The 14,746-nt window shown below is 52.5% G+C and overlaps 5 protein-coding genes across 5 annotated transcripts; 1 reads left to right on the top strand and 4 right to left on the bottom strand.

The window, feature by feature from the left end:
* Window positions 1-192: 192 nt before the first annotated feature.
* On the bottom strand, window positions 193-1,838 carry BDV17DRAFT_295344 (TMEM165/GDT1 family protein; the record flags this gene model as incomplete). The annotated part of the gene is made up of 3 exons (XM_073763042.1): window positions 193-260; window positions 308-1,196; window positions 1,254-1,838. The coding sequence occupies 3 exons, from the start codon at window positions 1,836-1,838 to the stop codon at window positions 193-195; spliced, it is 1,542 nt and encodes a 513-aa protein (XP_073611410.1).
* Window positions 1,839-2,205: 367 nt separating this feature from the next.
* On the bottom strand, window positions 2,206-6,967 carry BDV17DRAFT_209351 (putative sensor histidine kinase/response regulator). The gene is made up of 5 exons (XM_073755399.1): window positions 6,518-6,967; window positions 6,303-6,444; window positions 4,977-6,250; window positions 3,195-4,933; window positions 2,206-3,143 (listed from the first exon to the last, which is right to left on the bottom strand). The coding sequence occupies exons 1-5, from the start codon at window positions 6,823-6,825 to the stop codon at window positions 2,908-2,910; spliced, it is 3,699 nt and encodes a 1,232-aa protein (XP_073611409.1). The 5' UTR covers window positions 6,826-6,967; the 3' UTR covers window positions 2,206-2,907.
* A 610-nt stretch (window positions 6,968-7,577) lies between these two features.
* On the bottom strand, window positions 7,578-10,485 carry BDV17DRAFT_274331 (putative MFS transporter). The gene is made up of 4 exons (XM_073759115.1): window positions 10,171-10,485; window positions 9,791-10,123; window positions 7,953-9,746; window positions 7,578-7,904 (listed from the first exon to the last, which is right to left on the bottom strand). The coding sequence occupies exons 2-4, from the start codon at window positions 9,996-9,998 to the stop codon at window positions 7,717-7,719; spliced, it is 2,190 nt and encodes a 729-aa protein (XP_073611408.1). The 5' UTR covers window positions 9,999-10,123; window positions 10,171-10,485; the 3' UTR covers window positions 7,578-7,716.
* A 239-nt stretch (window positions 10,486-10,724) lies between these two features.
* BDV17DRAFT_209306 (uncharacterized protein) lies at window positions 10,725-11,467 on the bottom strand. Its single transcript, XM_073755398.1, has one exon. It carries the CDS (start codon window positions 11,323-11,325, stop codon window positions 10,783-10,785), a length of 543 nt encoding a protein of 180 aa, XP_073611407.1. The 5' UTR covers window positions 11,326-11,467; the 3' UTR covers window positions 10,725-10,782.
* Window positions 11,146-13,281, top strand: BDV17DRAFT_274330 (major facilitator superfamily domain-containing protein). Its single transcript, XM_073759114.1, has one exon. The coding sequence runs from the start codon at window positions 11,610-11,612 to the stop codon at window positions 13,173-13,175; it is 1,566 nt and encodes a 521-aa protein (XP_073611406.1). The 5' UTR covers window positions 11,146-11,609; the 3' UTR covers window positions 13,176-13,281.
* The last annotated feature ends 1,465 nt before the right edge of the window (window positions 13,282-14,746 follow it).

Below are 14,746 nucleotides of genomic sequence, written 5' to 3'. Positions count from 1 at the left end.
GCATGAAACATCACTTACTGGCCAGGCGCAGAATCATCTGGTTGCGAATTCAGGCCTGATGTAGACGTCAGCATTGTCTTAGACAAATCTCTACGAGATAAGTGGACTGTAATGCCTCGCCAGAGCTCTTAATTCCGTATTTTACATTTCTACCTTTATTTGACAGGTTACGATTGACCGATATGACCGACTCTAGAAAAACGCCTCCAGGAGATAAATAGCACCGAAAACCAAGAAAGCCACAGCGCCGCCGAGCGTTACTGCAGTAAGGTTAGCTATATCTGTGAGAGTAAAGAGTGATACATACCGACGCGCATGCTGACCTTACCAGCAATGGCACTGCCACCAATGACCGCTGCTGCAGTGCAGAGACCGTGTCCGGTAATTGCACCGACGGTCACAAACCAGTAATCTTGTCCGGCGGCCATCGCAATGGTCGCAATTTGGCTGCGATCACCCCATTCTCCAAGGAAGGTCATAACAAAGGTTTGCACCCATGCGGGACTGAGGAGAAGGGAGAAGAGGTTGTTCATGCCAGCAAGAAGATCATTCCATCGTTGACTAGGTCGAGGAGACGAGCCGCGAGAGGAAGATGAAGATAAGCTTTCAGGAGGCGAAGGAAGACGATTGGCAGAAGAGCGAGGTTTGCGTCCCAGTCTTCCGGATTCCAAAGCGTGAGGCGTTACAGACGATCGGCGGCGGCTCATACGGAGCTGCTCATGCTCTTTCTCTTCCAGCTCCTGTTCAACTTCCCTCATCTCCTCACCGACGCCCTCGTCAGGCGACATTTCGCGTCCTTCTTTCAGCATCTTTGCGCCGAACACGAAGAACAAAACAGCGGCCAAGAATTTCGTGAACGTCTTTGGAATCAGAGTGGGCACAGCATGGCCTAGGACGGCGGAAACCACAGTCATGCCAATCAGTGCGGAGAATGCTGCAGAGAAGACGAGGAGCCGTGGGTGCCTCATTGCCATAAGAGCAGCGACAAGGAATGTCTTGTCGCCAATCTCAGAAACCACGATCATGGTGAAAGAGAAGAGAAGGGAATGGAAAGCGTCCCTCTCCCCTTCTGGAAGTTCGTCGCCAATAGTCGTCGAGGAACCATCTTTGCCGAGACCGACCGGACTAGACTTGCCGGTGGTGGGCGACTTGGGAAGGGGCAAGTCGTGAGGTGTGTTCGGCAGATCTGCAGGCTTCTTGTAATGTGTTAGCGAGGGTCAATTCAGGCAAGGGGGGAGGAAGAAGGAGGGTACCTCGAGCACACCAAGAGTCGAGTCGGTGCTAGAGCCTTTTGTGCCCTTCGCGCTGCTATCTTCTCCCGTGGCCGGGAGTTTCTGTTCTTCACTGTGCGGTAGCGGAGGTGCCGCCTTGGGGCTATCCAGAGATTTGTCGCCGGTATAAGTGTTTCCTGTGGACTTCCCAGACACGCCAGCTTCTGTACCACGGGTTCCTGCCTTTGGAGCTGCCCTGTTGCGGTCGTCCATAACACCATTGTTCGAGGAGGGGATCGATTTTTCGTTGGTATCTAAATAATACGCAGGCTCGGTATTTGTCTTCCCAGTCACAACATCGGTGTTCTTGCGATCTCGCTCCGCGCTTGTTTCTACCCACGGGCCTGCATGGGGTCTGCCGTCCTTGCCGTCAATGGGGGCGCCCTGCGTTCCTTTGAAAGACGTTTTGGCAGCGATTTCGTCAATATCTGGAGCTGCTGCTGTCGCTCCGGTAGTGTCCCGTCCCGCAACAGCAACGTCTTTTGCGTCAGAGGATTCATCCGCAAGCGTGGTGGTAATCGCAGGCAACAGAAGGAGGATAACGGACGATGAAATGCGGAGCTTCATTATTACAAGGGTTGTAGATTGCGACTCGAGTAAAACGAGGGCCGTAAGAATGACTCCGATTATCCGAGTGATTGAAGGCGAAATTAGAATTATGTAAGACGTCAGGACGAATAAGAATCTGATCGATGGTTTGGTTGAGATCGAGGGTCGACGACAAGTGTTCAAATCTGAGGCCACGACGGCATCGAGCGCAGGGAAGGATAAGGAGCTAAGGAGCGAATATTAAGGTAAAAATGAAGAATGAGATACGTTAAGAAACTCGAACATGAGCCCTCAGGCCACCGAAAGAGAAGAAAAGAAGAGGAAATGAGCAGGAAAAGGAGGTGGAAAGGAAGACGGAAAGAGTGACGCTGCTTGATGGGCTGAAGGCTGGACACCCGCCCGCACCTCTACCTATTTTCCGGCCGCAAAGGGGCAGCCTCGAGGTCACGTGTGCCCCTGCCGCTTGCGGTCAGTCCCACGCTCTTCCACTTGAGGCCTGCTGTTCTCTTGCAGACTTTCTTCGGGCAAGCTCTTCAGTGAAACTCAGGCACCGCCTTCGGAGGCTGGCCCTGGCGTCCATCTTGACATAAGCCGTGAACCCAGGACTACACTCAAGATATCTTTCCGTCTGACCAGGCGCAGCAGTACGTACGCGAGGCGGCACGCGCAATGCTAGTAGGCAAGCTAGTAGGCAAGGTCCCAGTATCCCTCAAGAAAGTCTATGTCATCGTCAAATGACAAGTATCTTGTATTTTTCTTCAAAATCATGTCCTCATATTTAAACAGGGGTATCACTCGAACAATCATATACACGGAACAACCCCGTCAAAAAAAAAAATAGGAACCATCGAAAGGAGCACCAGAACGTGAAGAAGACCCGAAATCCAAACAACCGCCGCGGAAACACCCATGGACCCAACCCAAACAATCCGTAGTTGCTAATAGAAGACGAAAGATAAGCCACCTTCAACAGATTGAAATCGAAATCATGTCCTATGAAGCACACATTGCTGGTGCAGATGTGTCGTGATGTAGTGCAGTCAAACATTGAGATGCTCTCAAGAGTATCGATGAAAGTCGACGTTCGCTAAGCGGCTTTCGCCTTCCATTCATCAAGTAACATGGAAACTTCCTTGAAGGAGACCGGTTTCGTCAAGAAGAGGTCAAGACCAGAAGCGAGGGCTTCAGACTCGTCGCGTGAACTGCTCAAACCAGTGAGCGCAATAATGGTCGCTGGGGCAGACAGTTCTGAGCCGCGCTCCTTTTCAATGGCACGAATGGCGCGAGTAGCTTCGAAGCCGTTCATGACTGGCATGGAAATGTCTGTTCGATATTGGTTAGCCACGAACTATGGCTTTTGGGTAGAGAACGCACCCATGAAAATCAAATCATATCCCTGACGATTTCGTTCAACAGCGTCAACCGCAAGCTGCCCGTTCTCGGCAGAGTCAAGGACTGCAGTTTCACGCTTCTTCATGAAGGTGAGCATTAGACTGAGGTTTATCGAGTTGTCATCAACCACGAGAACTCTTGGATGGCGCTCCTGTTTGCCTGCGGGTTCTGTTCTAGGCAAGACTTGCAGCGGTGATGTCGGAGTGGCGGTAGATATAGGGTCGGCTATTTCCGATCCTATTTGCGAGGGTGTTGAGCCCATAGTCCCCGGCGTGGTTGAGCCTGTGGCATCCATCAGGTCGGGGGTGTCACTTGGAGCGTTGCTCAAAATTTCCGAACTTCTCAATTTTTCATTGGATATGGCAACCGCATCCTCGGCCAAAGGCGTCGTCTTTGTTCGAACAGGAAGCTCCGATGATTCGAGCTGGTGCTGATTTACAGTAGTGCCATTCCGATTGTCAAAGCACCTCTGGATGGTACGCGCCAGCTTATGTGGGCCGCAGGGCCGAGTGATGATGCTGACTATATCAGCCAAGGAGGACCACTGAGACCGTGCATTTTGATAATCAATGGATCTGCTGCAAATTATAATAAGAGGCGGCGGAGGTGTGGTAAAGGGAGGCGGCTTTTGACTAGCCAGTAGTTGCTCGTCCGCTATAACAATGTCGGCAGGTGAATCAAGCGACCACGAAACCAGCTCGAGGCCGTACCAATTTGTCAGGTACTTTGAAACAACGGCCCACATGGAATGCGTTTTCACATCAGAAGATGACATTCCAAGAACCGCGGCTCGCTTGTTGGCATAACTCTGGCGAAGGATGTCACAATCGTTCGTGGACTCTTTCTCTGGTGTCGACTGGAGTACCTGCAAATCGGTCATGGTGGTCTCGATTACATCATTCTCATCCTCAGGGCGTACAAGAGGCAAGACAACCTTTACGGTCGTTCCTGCCCTTGGGCGGCTTTGTATATTGATACTACCACCCATAGCTTTGACCAGACTCCGAACAATTGACAGTCCAAGCCCTGTTCCCACAGCGAGCGAGTCTTCCTGGGCGAAAGGGGTATACAACCGACCGCGAAGAAACTCCTCAGATATGCCTTTGCCAGTGTCAGATACCGTCAAAGTTACAAAATCTCGGGCAGGCTGATTACGGCGTCCGTCAGAAGGTTCGGTGGCCTCGAGACAGAGACAGACCCGGCCAGCCTCGGTGTACTTCATAGCATTCCCGAACAAGTTCATGATGATCCGCCGTAACGCCCCAGGTTGAGTGTGGTAGGACCAATTATTCTGAGCGACGTCGACAATCACGTCAACGTTCTTTTCGGAGCCGGGATAATTGACGCGACTGACTCCTGGCTTGTTTGTAGTGGGGCTAATTGGATTAAAGGATGATTTTTGGCCGTACGCGTGTCCAAGACACACGCCTTCCACTACTTCCTCAGCAAGAAGAGCGATATCGGCTGGCACAAACGTGTCCAGACCAACCGAGACCTGACTTTTAACCTCCAATTGCTTGTTCCTCTGCTTAAGCTGTCGAGATTTCCTCTCTAACGAAACAATTTTGCTGAAATCAAGGACCTGATTCATTGTATCCAACAGCGTCCGGCCGCATGCATTAATAGTTTCCAAAAGAGAGCCCTGGAACTCGTCCAAGTTCGTGCCACTCAGGAACTCGGCTGCTGCCAATATGCCATGTAACGGACTGCGAAGTTCATGCCTGAAATCCATTAGCAAAATCACTATGAGGAATGAGGACATACGAAATGCTGCCAATGAAATCGCCTTTCTGCCGATCTGAAATCAAAGATTCAAGTCGGCTATGCTCCACCATGATGGATGACCCAAAGCCCATGACTGAGCTAAGCTCAACAGATGGGCTGAAGACCTTCGTCTCCTCTGTAACCCAACAAAAACATCCTGCAAACCACTGAGAACTTGCGGCATTCCAAAGCGGGACAAAAAGCACTTGAGTTGCATTGGGGAAATAGGTGTTCAGTAACGAATTCTCGATGGCTCTCCATCTCTTGGGCCCGCCCTTTGCCAGTTCCGGCGTCTTAACGTATTGGGAGCGGCTTCGTGTGGACTTGGTCTTTTCGTCGTCGGAACTTGAAACACTACCATCGCGGTGGAAAGACCAAAGTTTTCCTTTGCTGTATCGGCGCAAAAGCTGCTGAAGGAACACAATATCGAGGTCCGCCGCCGGAGAAGCTAACGTTGACCCGGGAGCAGGCGCAAACGGCTCTTCGCTTGTGGACATGGCCAAAACTGAGGCCGGACTCGCGTTCTCTGCTGTATAGTCGCTGCCCGATTCGACGTCGGCTGCTGGGGCGTTGCCGACCTCGAGAAAGACAACACCGCCGTCCGCATCCACCTCTAGGCTTTCACGCAATAAATTTGCCGCTCTCCTAAAAGCCCAGCAGTTGCCATCGGATTGGTCCAACCCTTCGAGGTCTCTGTGCTGACTACCAGACCACCATTCAGGAAGGGGCGCTGGTGAGCCAGAGGAGCGCACTGAGCTGAGCGACCGAGCATCATTGCTGTGCGATCTCCTTAAAGGTATTTCAAAACTATCGGTGGAGCGCACTGATAGATGATTGGCTCTTGGAGCAGACGAAGGAGGCGTACTTGGTAAAGCGGATAAGCTGCCTGCAATTGAAGGAGGAGCGGCATCCACAAAACTCGAACTACCCTCGACAAAGTAGCTGAGGCCTCGGGACAGTCGAGCGGCACGCCGTCCTTCGGAAGCTTGTCGGCTCACATTCAAAAAGTTCATAGTCAGGACCGAGACAGAGCTCAGGATTTCCTTCTCTTCCTCGGTGAGGCCATTGTGTGGTTTCGTGTCCAAGATAAAAAAGCAGCCGATGTTTATGTTGTGAGCTTCTGTAGTCAAAGGTGTTCCGGCATAAAATCGAAAATGCGGGTCGTCTTTGACAAAGGGGAGGTTTTTGTAGCGGCTATCCTGGCTCAAATCATTGATTTCGAGGAAATGACACTCGCTTCGTGCTTTGTTCGATGGTGGTAGGTTTAGGGTATTCTGTGCAACGGGTCTGTTAATAAATTATATAGATTGAAGAGCGAAGGCTCACTCTGCACATTGTCCAGGCAGCTGTGGAAAGCGTGTGACAGCCATCCCACATCCCGCTTTCATGAACCTCATATCGCCTTTTTCCACCGAGCAGGGATCTTGAACTCTGGGCGATAATGAACTGAGACGATCGGTCCGAGACACTAGGTTATTAAGCAATGTGTTAAAACAATGGCGGCAAGGACTGTTAACGGAGCGGACTGCCTCCAAACGTACCTTATAAGAACGCGTTCCACATTGAGACGTAACGCCGCAAGCTGCGCAAAGGAAGTCAAGGTCGCATTGTATTCCCCGAGAATGAGTGGCTCCGGAAGAAGACCAGAAGGAGGTAGGCTGAGTTGAGCAGATAATGTCGGTGAAGGTGGGCTGGCGAATATCGACTCCCCAGCGGGAGGAACGGGCAAAGGTGCGCAGTCCGAGTCGCTATCTGGAGGAAAAAGGCGTTCGGGTTGGAAGTAGCGATACAGCTCACGGGTCCGGCGACCCTCGATGTGATCTTGCTGTATCGCGCGCGACGAGGCCATGATCGTCAAATGCGGGAACGAGAGGGGCGCGGTTGCTGACCAGAGGAGAAAGCAAACTATTTATCGATGCTTCATGCTGGAGGCTAGCAGTCAAGCCTTCGCTTTAATGATGCTGTGTTTAGACGGTGAGATGTGGAGGGACAGCAACGGGAAGAGGGAACTTGGTGGGAGATGGTTGCAAGAGTCAAAAATCTGAAACAGGTTCGCAGCCGGGTCAAACCTCGAAGGATTCATGCAGCTACACGGACTCGGAGGCCAATCGTGGATCATGGATGCGCGGCCTCTCATTTCCAAAACTTGGAAACGAGCTGGGAATGCAGCCGCCAGTTGTGGCAAGCGACAGGGAGCGTTGGCTCTGCTGGTCTCCCCACAGCCACTGCTTGGGATTGCATCGCCGGCGGTGATCTGAGTCTGACACAGCAGCAGGCTTGGCCTCTTGGACAATAAGACTGAGAGTCTTGAGGTATCCAACCTGATCCGATCGAGAGGGATGCGAGACTTGAGCACGCCAGATTGGCACAACCGGTTTTGACGACGGGGCTAGACCGTCTTCGCCTGCTCTTCGGCCGACCCCCTGCGCTTGCTGCACTCTGATTGACGGCTCTATTTCCGCTGGCCCACTTGGCTGCTTATCTAACCAACCTTAACATTTTGACTGGCAGGAGGGATCATGACTTATGCCCCGCATCATGGCGCATTAGCCAGATCGGACTCAGTCCCAGGCTACCCCCGATCATCTGAGGACTATTTGTCTGATTGTTCTAGAACAATGTCATTGATCATCTGTCCCCCACGTTCTAATCTATCCACATTCCGGATAGTGCGTTCTATATACTTCCGGCCCCAGTAGGTACTAGACGATCCAAAACAGCTTCAAAATATACAGAAAATCTAGAACCTTTCCATGAATCGCTTTCGCACCGTCCACATGCGAGCTCGCTTGCCGTAAATGTACATCGGGATGGAGAAAAGGAGCAGCCCAAGCTGGATGACACCCAAGGCCACGAAGAGGAGTCGTGCCCCATCAGCCTCCATCCAGTCGACGACGAATAGGGAGAATATCAATCCGTGAAAGACGTCTATACCACGTTAGCCTCCTGAATTGTATTATAGTGGGCATGACGTACTCTTGCTCCAATTTAGCGTCACCAAAGCCTCCCCAGCGTACTGACGGTAGCTGTCGACACAAAAGGTGATGGAAGTAGTACTCCCGAGACAACATCCGAACGACACCAAGCCAAAGAATATAGTGGGGACAATCCAAGCATCCCGTTCCTGGGCACTCCAGCCAAATCCCATAAGCCCGATTGTCGTCGAGACGGCAATCGGAATCGCCATTACAAGACGAAACTCGGGCTCATAAACCCCGCCGTTGCGCCTTGTGAGGTATCGGACGATGATATCAGAGATCTTACCTGCCACCGCGGTCCCTAGCAAGCCGCCCACAAACGGAGATATATATACCAGTCCAAGCTGAAGAGAAGTAAAGTTATACGTTCCGCTGCCCTGGTAGATGTGAGAGACAAGCTCCGACAAGACTATAAGCCATCCGACTGATAGTGCATATACCACAGCAGACCATAATACTGCGGGGTATGAGAACAGGATAAATGGGCGCACAGCCACCCGTAGCCAACGATCCTGCGAGATTCGTCCGTTCCAGATCCGCAAGTAGCGCGTATAGGGGATCTCCGACTGCTCTCGAAGTCGATTCGTATACTGCACGCTTAGCCCAGCAGCCGGCTCGGCCGATTCACTTCGTGCGGGTGATCGCGAGGGCAACCGTCCAGCTTCAATATCGGACGAGTGGGCGGTGTTGTTGGAGGGAGGAGTTGGCTTTTCATGGTCTGATGAACCATCCGCAGGTCGACTTGGCCAGTTGGTCATGTGGGCTTCAGAGATGACTTCCGGCCCCTCGGGAGATTCCTGCTTCTCTTGGTTTGGATTATCGTGTTCGGCGTCATCTATGAAACCCACGTGACCCTTTTTGATTCGTTTGTGAGCGGCAGCGTCGGGAATATTTTCTGATAGTATATTTGTGTCGCGGGTATCGGTAGCACGACCTCGGTGGAGTCCGTGTGTCACCATGTCTGACACGCTTCTATAGAAGTCAGGGCGCTTGCGGTGCCGACGAGGTCGTGGGGTGCGATCCCAGAACGTCTCCGGTAGGAAGAAAATAATTGATATTAGACAGGCACCGACAATAATTGCGACAATCCAAAATACCCAGCGCCAGCTCAAACTCTCGATGATGGCCGCGCTGACCAGAGGAACGAGGTTTTTACCACCAAGGAGAAGTAGTGTATATATACCAACGCGATACGCCCTCTCATGCAAGAAGTAGATCTCCGCAATGGTAGCTGAGGGTAAACACTCGACTGGGCTTACCGCAATGCCTTGGAAGATCCGAGCCAGTACCAGACTAGGGTAATTGGGTGACAATGCGCACCACACGGCAGATATAATGAACAATGTCGCGCCTAGTATGTAAACTGGACGCTTTCCCCAGAGAATCGCGGTTGGAGACATGACTACTGATCCGATACCCAAGCCGAGCATATATAGCCCTGTGGTGTATGCTACCTTTTGAGTATCCACGTTGTAGTCTGTCGCGACCTGATGAAAACCAGCGGCAAGGACGGGTGTCATGCCGCCTCCCATTAGGCAGTAGAAGCCGAGCGAGATCAAAGCAGCATCGCGTCGCCAGACTGGCCAGTTTAAAGGATCATTTCTCGAGTCGTCCGGTTGTGGCTCTAGCACAATCTGTCCATTGGCAGTCTTTTTCGTGGGCGGTGCGGAGGCACGTGAAGAAGATCTGGACGGGGGGTACGGAACAGGCAGTGATGATGCGGATGTACGATGGGGCTGGTGTCTCAAGCCCAAGGGCTCATTGCGGTTCGAAGATAGTAGCAGAACAGTACCTGAGAAGTTAGCAAACCTCGAGGATGCGGCACGCCCGTCTTACCAGGTACTTCATCGGTTTCCCGATCACTCAAAATACCCAACGTTGCCCTAGGGCGATAGTCCATGTCCTCCGCCTCCGAACCGGAGCCTCCAGGTGAGCCGAAATCAAAGATCCTTGTGAACCAGCGCCGATCTGATTGTGGCCGGGTCCCGCCAACTTCCTGCTGTTGTCCCGTTGCCGAAGCTGCTTGCTCTTCGGACGTCGCCATCGTCACGTGAAAGAACAAGGGCAAGACGAAGAACGGGCGAGAGCTCGAAATCGAAAGGGTATATGCGGTGTAACCAAAGATATTATGAAACAATCTCCAGGTTTATCCTATGAAACACGCGTTCTCTATGCGCCGTTGGTTAGCGACCCCAAGTGCAAGAGGTACAACTCACATCTAAATCGGGAGTGCGACAACGGTCGCCCCCTGAAATCGGATCAGAGCCTGCAACGAGCGAAGACTTCAGCTGTCGACGACCAGCGGACATACTTGTAGTGGAAAGACGAATGGTTGGAGAATGAGGGGGAGGAGTGAGAGTCATGCGGGCAGCGGTCCTCAAAGAGCGGTCGATCACGCGAAGCTCGCCACCCACTTTGCACCAGTAGAGGGTCGCTGCCGAGGAGAACAGTTGTGAAGCTCGTCTTTGAGGTCCAATCACTTAGCTCTGATCGACGATGGCATCAATATAACGGCCGCATGTGACATGGAGCTCAACAGAAGAGTGTAGGGAGCTGACGAGGTGGCGCTGCGAAGTTGAACTGCTTTTCAAGTGAGTTCACTCTGCTTGCAGCATGCCTTATAGCCTCAGGCAGCACATACAGCTCGGCCCGCATGCAACTACGTAGTATCTACGTAGAACATCAACTCTGTTATACTAGGTAGTACACTACAGGGAGATTACAGTCTCAGCCATACGCATACGTCTAGTTGTGCTTAGCAACTTGATGCGTCAACTGCGCGTGTATAAAGTAGGGTGGGCCTCCCCCCGGCCTTATCACTCACGGTCTCAACAAATCGAAGACCCCGGTTGTCCGATGTCGAGTACATATACTCCGAGTACTACTGCTGCCATATGCCCTGATGATAGGCGGAAGAGGAAGCAAGCTCTTTCTAGTACCACGTTGTACTCCGGGCTGTGGACTAACGGAGTACAGAGTATGCAAGTAGAGGCCAAGAATGTCCTGCGTACATCCCGTGGGGGAGCCACGCCATCTATGCAACCCTCCTCACCGAAATCCCGCAAGTCAACTACCATCCATGACATGCTTCTTGCGCGATTTGGCTGTTTTATGTTATTCTGGACAGAAGAGATTGAGTCCTGAGGCAGCAAGGGACAGGTCTTGGCCTCCGTGTTGGCGGTGACCCACACGTGATCGCATGCTAACCCGCTCCGGCGGCCTCCACCACGTGCATCCGTCGAGGGCTTCGATTCCTCCGTCGACACCGACAACCAGGATGCATCCTTGCTCTCCCAAGAGCTTCCAGACGGCTTCGACGCTTCCATTTGCTTTATATTCATCTGACCAAGCGAGTTCCTGACGCCATTCATCTCTGGCCCTTGTCATTACCCACTCCCCGTGCCTGAGATTTGGAGTTGGATTTGCTCCTGGCGTTCGCGACATGGCTCGCCAAGCTGCCAGTCAGATGGACTGTGGAACGACCAGACGAGGGGGATTGCTGTCGAGTCAGTTATCAACATGTTTCTCTTAGCACAGCAGCCCTGGCCGCGGGGGTGTTCATTGCCGCATCTTACTTATATTATTTCCTGGCCCCGGTCTTGAGCCCTTTTACCATCTCACGCTCTGTGAATACGACTATGGGGCACTCAAGGCTATGGCACCCTTCTACAATGCAGTCATATACAATTGGCGCCTGTTTACTCCCACTGAGCGGCGCAACATAGCCGTCTACATTTTGGGGATTATGATGTACAAATTCGGGCTCGAGGCGTTCAACGGATCTATCGTGACACTCGCCACTAATCGCTACGACTACGATGCCTGGAATTCCAACACTTCGCCAAAGACCTTTCAGAGAGTCGGGCTTATGGTGGGCCTGAACCAGGCCTGTCAATGTGTCGGGTCTATCCTGATCGCCCCGCTCATCCGGAGGTTCCCTTCCCGACTGGTTCTAGCTGGTGCCGTCTTGGTCTTTGGCATTCTCAGTGCTTTGTTGCTTATTATCGACGCCAGCACAGGCGGAAAGTTTGTCCCGTCATCCTTTCGGGAACAGCACCCTGAGCATGACTTTCATTACTATGGAAATTACAATACCGATGGTATCATCCCTGTCTACTGCGTTGCTGGTATCGCATACGGCATGGTCGAATTGATACGCCGTGTTATTCCTCGGGATATTGTTGGCGGCAACGTTCAGAAACTGCGCCAAGTGGATGCTCTGGTGCATATATTTTACGAAGTGGCTGGAACAAGTGGTGCTTTCTGCACCGCTTTAGCCCTAATCCCTTATTTCGGCAACAATTACTCCTTTCTTATTACGCCGGTCTGCTTTGCTCTGGCAGCCCTCGGCTGGTTCTTCCTCACGGATCACGGATTTCAAAGTCAACGGACACACGTACTCGAAGACCAGCCACCTTATATCAAGGCAGTCGTCGTCGGGTTCTGGCTCTTTCTGGAGTCCATCTGGACGGGTGGTCGGCTTCTTTTTTCGTCCCGCAAATTCATCTGGCTGCTGCCCGGATACTCCATCGCGTTGTACGCCCATCGGTACCTCGAGAACAGCATAGCCCCGGCTATCGCCCGCCGCTATCTTGGAAACGCAGCATGGTCACAAATCATCGTTGGTGGCTCAAATCTGGGCGAGCTCTTTGGCGCGTTGTTTGTCATTCTTTTTACTAACTCCGTGGCAACCCCGATCCCCTGGCTACGACTGGACGCTATCTTGCTCCTCGTTACATGGTATCTGCCATACTGGCGGCCTGAGCAACATCAAGTCTCCATGGCCTGGGTTGCCGCCGCCACATTCCTACCCATCTCTTTTGGCTGGGCCGCGGGTGACGTGTCCTTGGCCGCGTACATCCAAGCCTCGCTTGCACGGGTCGAGTCAAAAACAAGAAATGTTTCCTCCTTGGGCGCCGTCATGGCCTTTCTTTACTCGACTTATATCGTTCTTTACGCCATTACCTCTCCGGTCCTTGGGAGCTATATCGACCACGTATATGACAAGACTGGCGGAACAGACAGCAACGGCAACATCTATGAAGCGGTTCGGAATGTGGGCAGCGTGCAGTTCAGTGTGGTTGCGGTCTTAGTGCTAGTTGCCACCTTTGTACCACGGGGATCTATGTCTCTGAACCCCAAGATGCTCCACGAGGAAGATCTAGAGCATGAGCTGCCGGGCTTAGCACAACTTTCTTCTAAGGAGGATGATTTGCGCTAGTAACACCATAGACTACTATATACATACCTTGGGGTTATTACTTTGTAAGACTTCTCTGATTACATGGCGAATTAGTATCTTACTCTCTTGTTAACCCTAATCAAACATATTCCTTATATCATCACCGTGCCCATAAAGAGCTCAATTCTAGGGACCTAACGCCTGCCTCACGCAAACAAAAAAAATAGAAAAATAACAATACTCTAATTATCGTCGCGTCTCCCCTTCCAACTCCGACGGCCCCTCCGCCTCTCGCATCCCAGCCTGAGCCCGAGCCCGAGCCCGAGCCCGAGCCTGAGGCTGAGTCTGAGCCATATGATGCCCTTGCAACTGCGGCTGGATAGCCTGATCCCATATCCAATACGGCTGCTGCCCCGGCTGCGGCTGCGGAGCCTGCATCTGCATTTGCGGCCACATCTGCGGCGTCGAAAATCCATAGACACTCTTGGAACTCGAGAATATGGCGCTCTGTCTATCCGAGCGCATCTGCGTGGGTGTGAGATCGCCTGTATGGTCCATCGAGGGATCTCTGGGGCTGAACCCCATCCCGTTCCCTGGTCTCGTTCCTGTTTCGGCGAGTGAATATCCGATGCCGAGTCCATTCCCGGGTCCATTATGAGGTTCGCTCCTAGCGTTATGATTCTCCGCAGCAGCAGCAGCAGCAGCAGAAGTCGAAAGCGCCCACTTCGCTGTTCGGACATCCTTACTTGACGCCCCGCTCCCGCTTCCTTCATGGCTCTGTGAGAGCCACTTTTTGTACACGCGGTTGCGGCCGAGGAGGAAGAGCAGCACGCATAATATCGCGACAAATGTGACAGAGCCGAGGACGATGCCCGCTATTGCACCAGCGCCGAGAACGTGCGATGAGGAGAAGGAAGGTAATGAGGGCGACGGCCGCGAGCTGCTGTCGCTTGTCGGTGTTGACGAGGAGATGTGCGTGGCTGAGGTGCCTGTTCCGGGGTTGTCGCCTTCGGCGGGCATGGACTGGCCTGGGAGGAGCATGTAGGGGGCATCACGGGCGGCTATATTCTGAGAGTCCCAGGTGTGTGTTTTATTCTAATAATTAGACTAGGTAGCTAAATACGGTAGGAGACTCACTGGGTTGATGACGCCCACCATACCGTTTGTGATGCATGAGTCTGTGCCGGTGCAGTAGAAGAATGTTGGCTATTAGGTTAGCTCAAATGCAGCTGATGAGAACCTTGGAAGGAGAGTACCTCATTCTTTTCCACCGTCCAATTCCACGTCGGCAGCGCCCCGACGACCTGTCCGTTCACCTCCTCGAAATCATTCTTGATGCCTGAGAAGAAGTAGTCTCCGTCGGCCGGCATACACGGGGCCTTCCAGTCCGCCTGGACAACAGAGTGGTTGCGCGGATAGAACTCGAAGACGACGAGGTCGCCCACCTTTGCCTTGAGTTCATGGGGGACGTATCCATGCGGGTCTTCCTTGGGCCCGACTTTGACGGTGTGAGTTTCTGCCGCAGACGATGTTGTAGGTGTGCTCGGTGGTTTCGGTGTTGGGGTTGATGGAAGCGGTGATCTGTTATCGGAGGACATGTTTAATAGTGT

This window comes from Aspergillus undulatus (genome assembly GCF_047715775.1).
Source record: "Aspergillus undulatus strain CBS 261.88 unplaced genomic scaffold BDV17scaffold_66, whole genome shotgun sequence".
Taxonomy (NCBI): Eukaryota; Fungi; Ascomycota; class Eurotiomycetes; order Eurotiales; family Aspergillaceae; genus Aspergillus; species Aspergillus undulatus.
The sequence above is the reverse complement of the archived record's forward strand: the minus strand, read 5'-3'. Positions and strand labels throughout refer to the sequence as shown.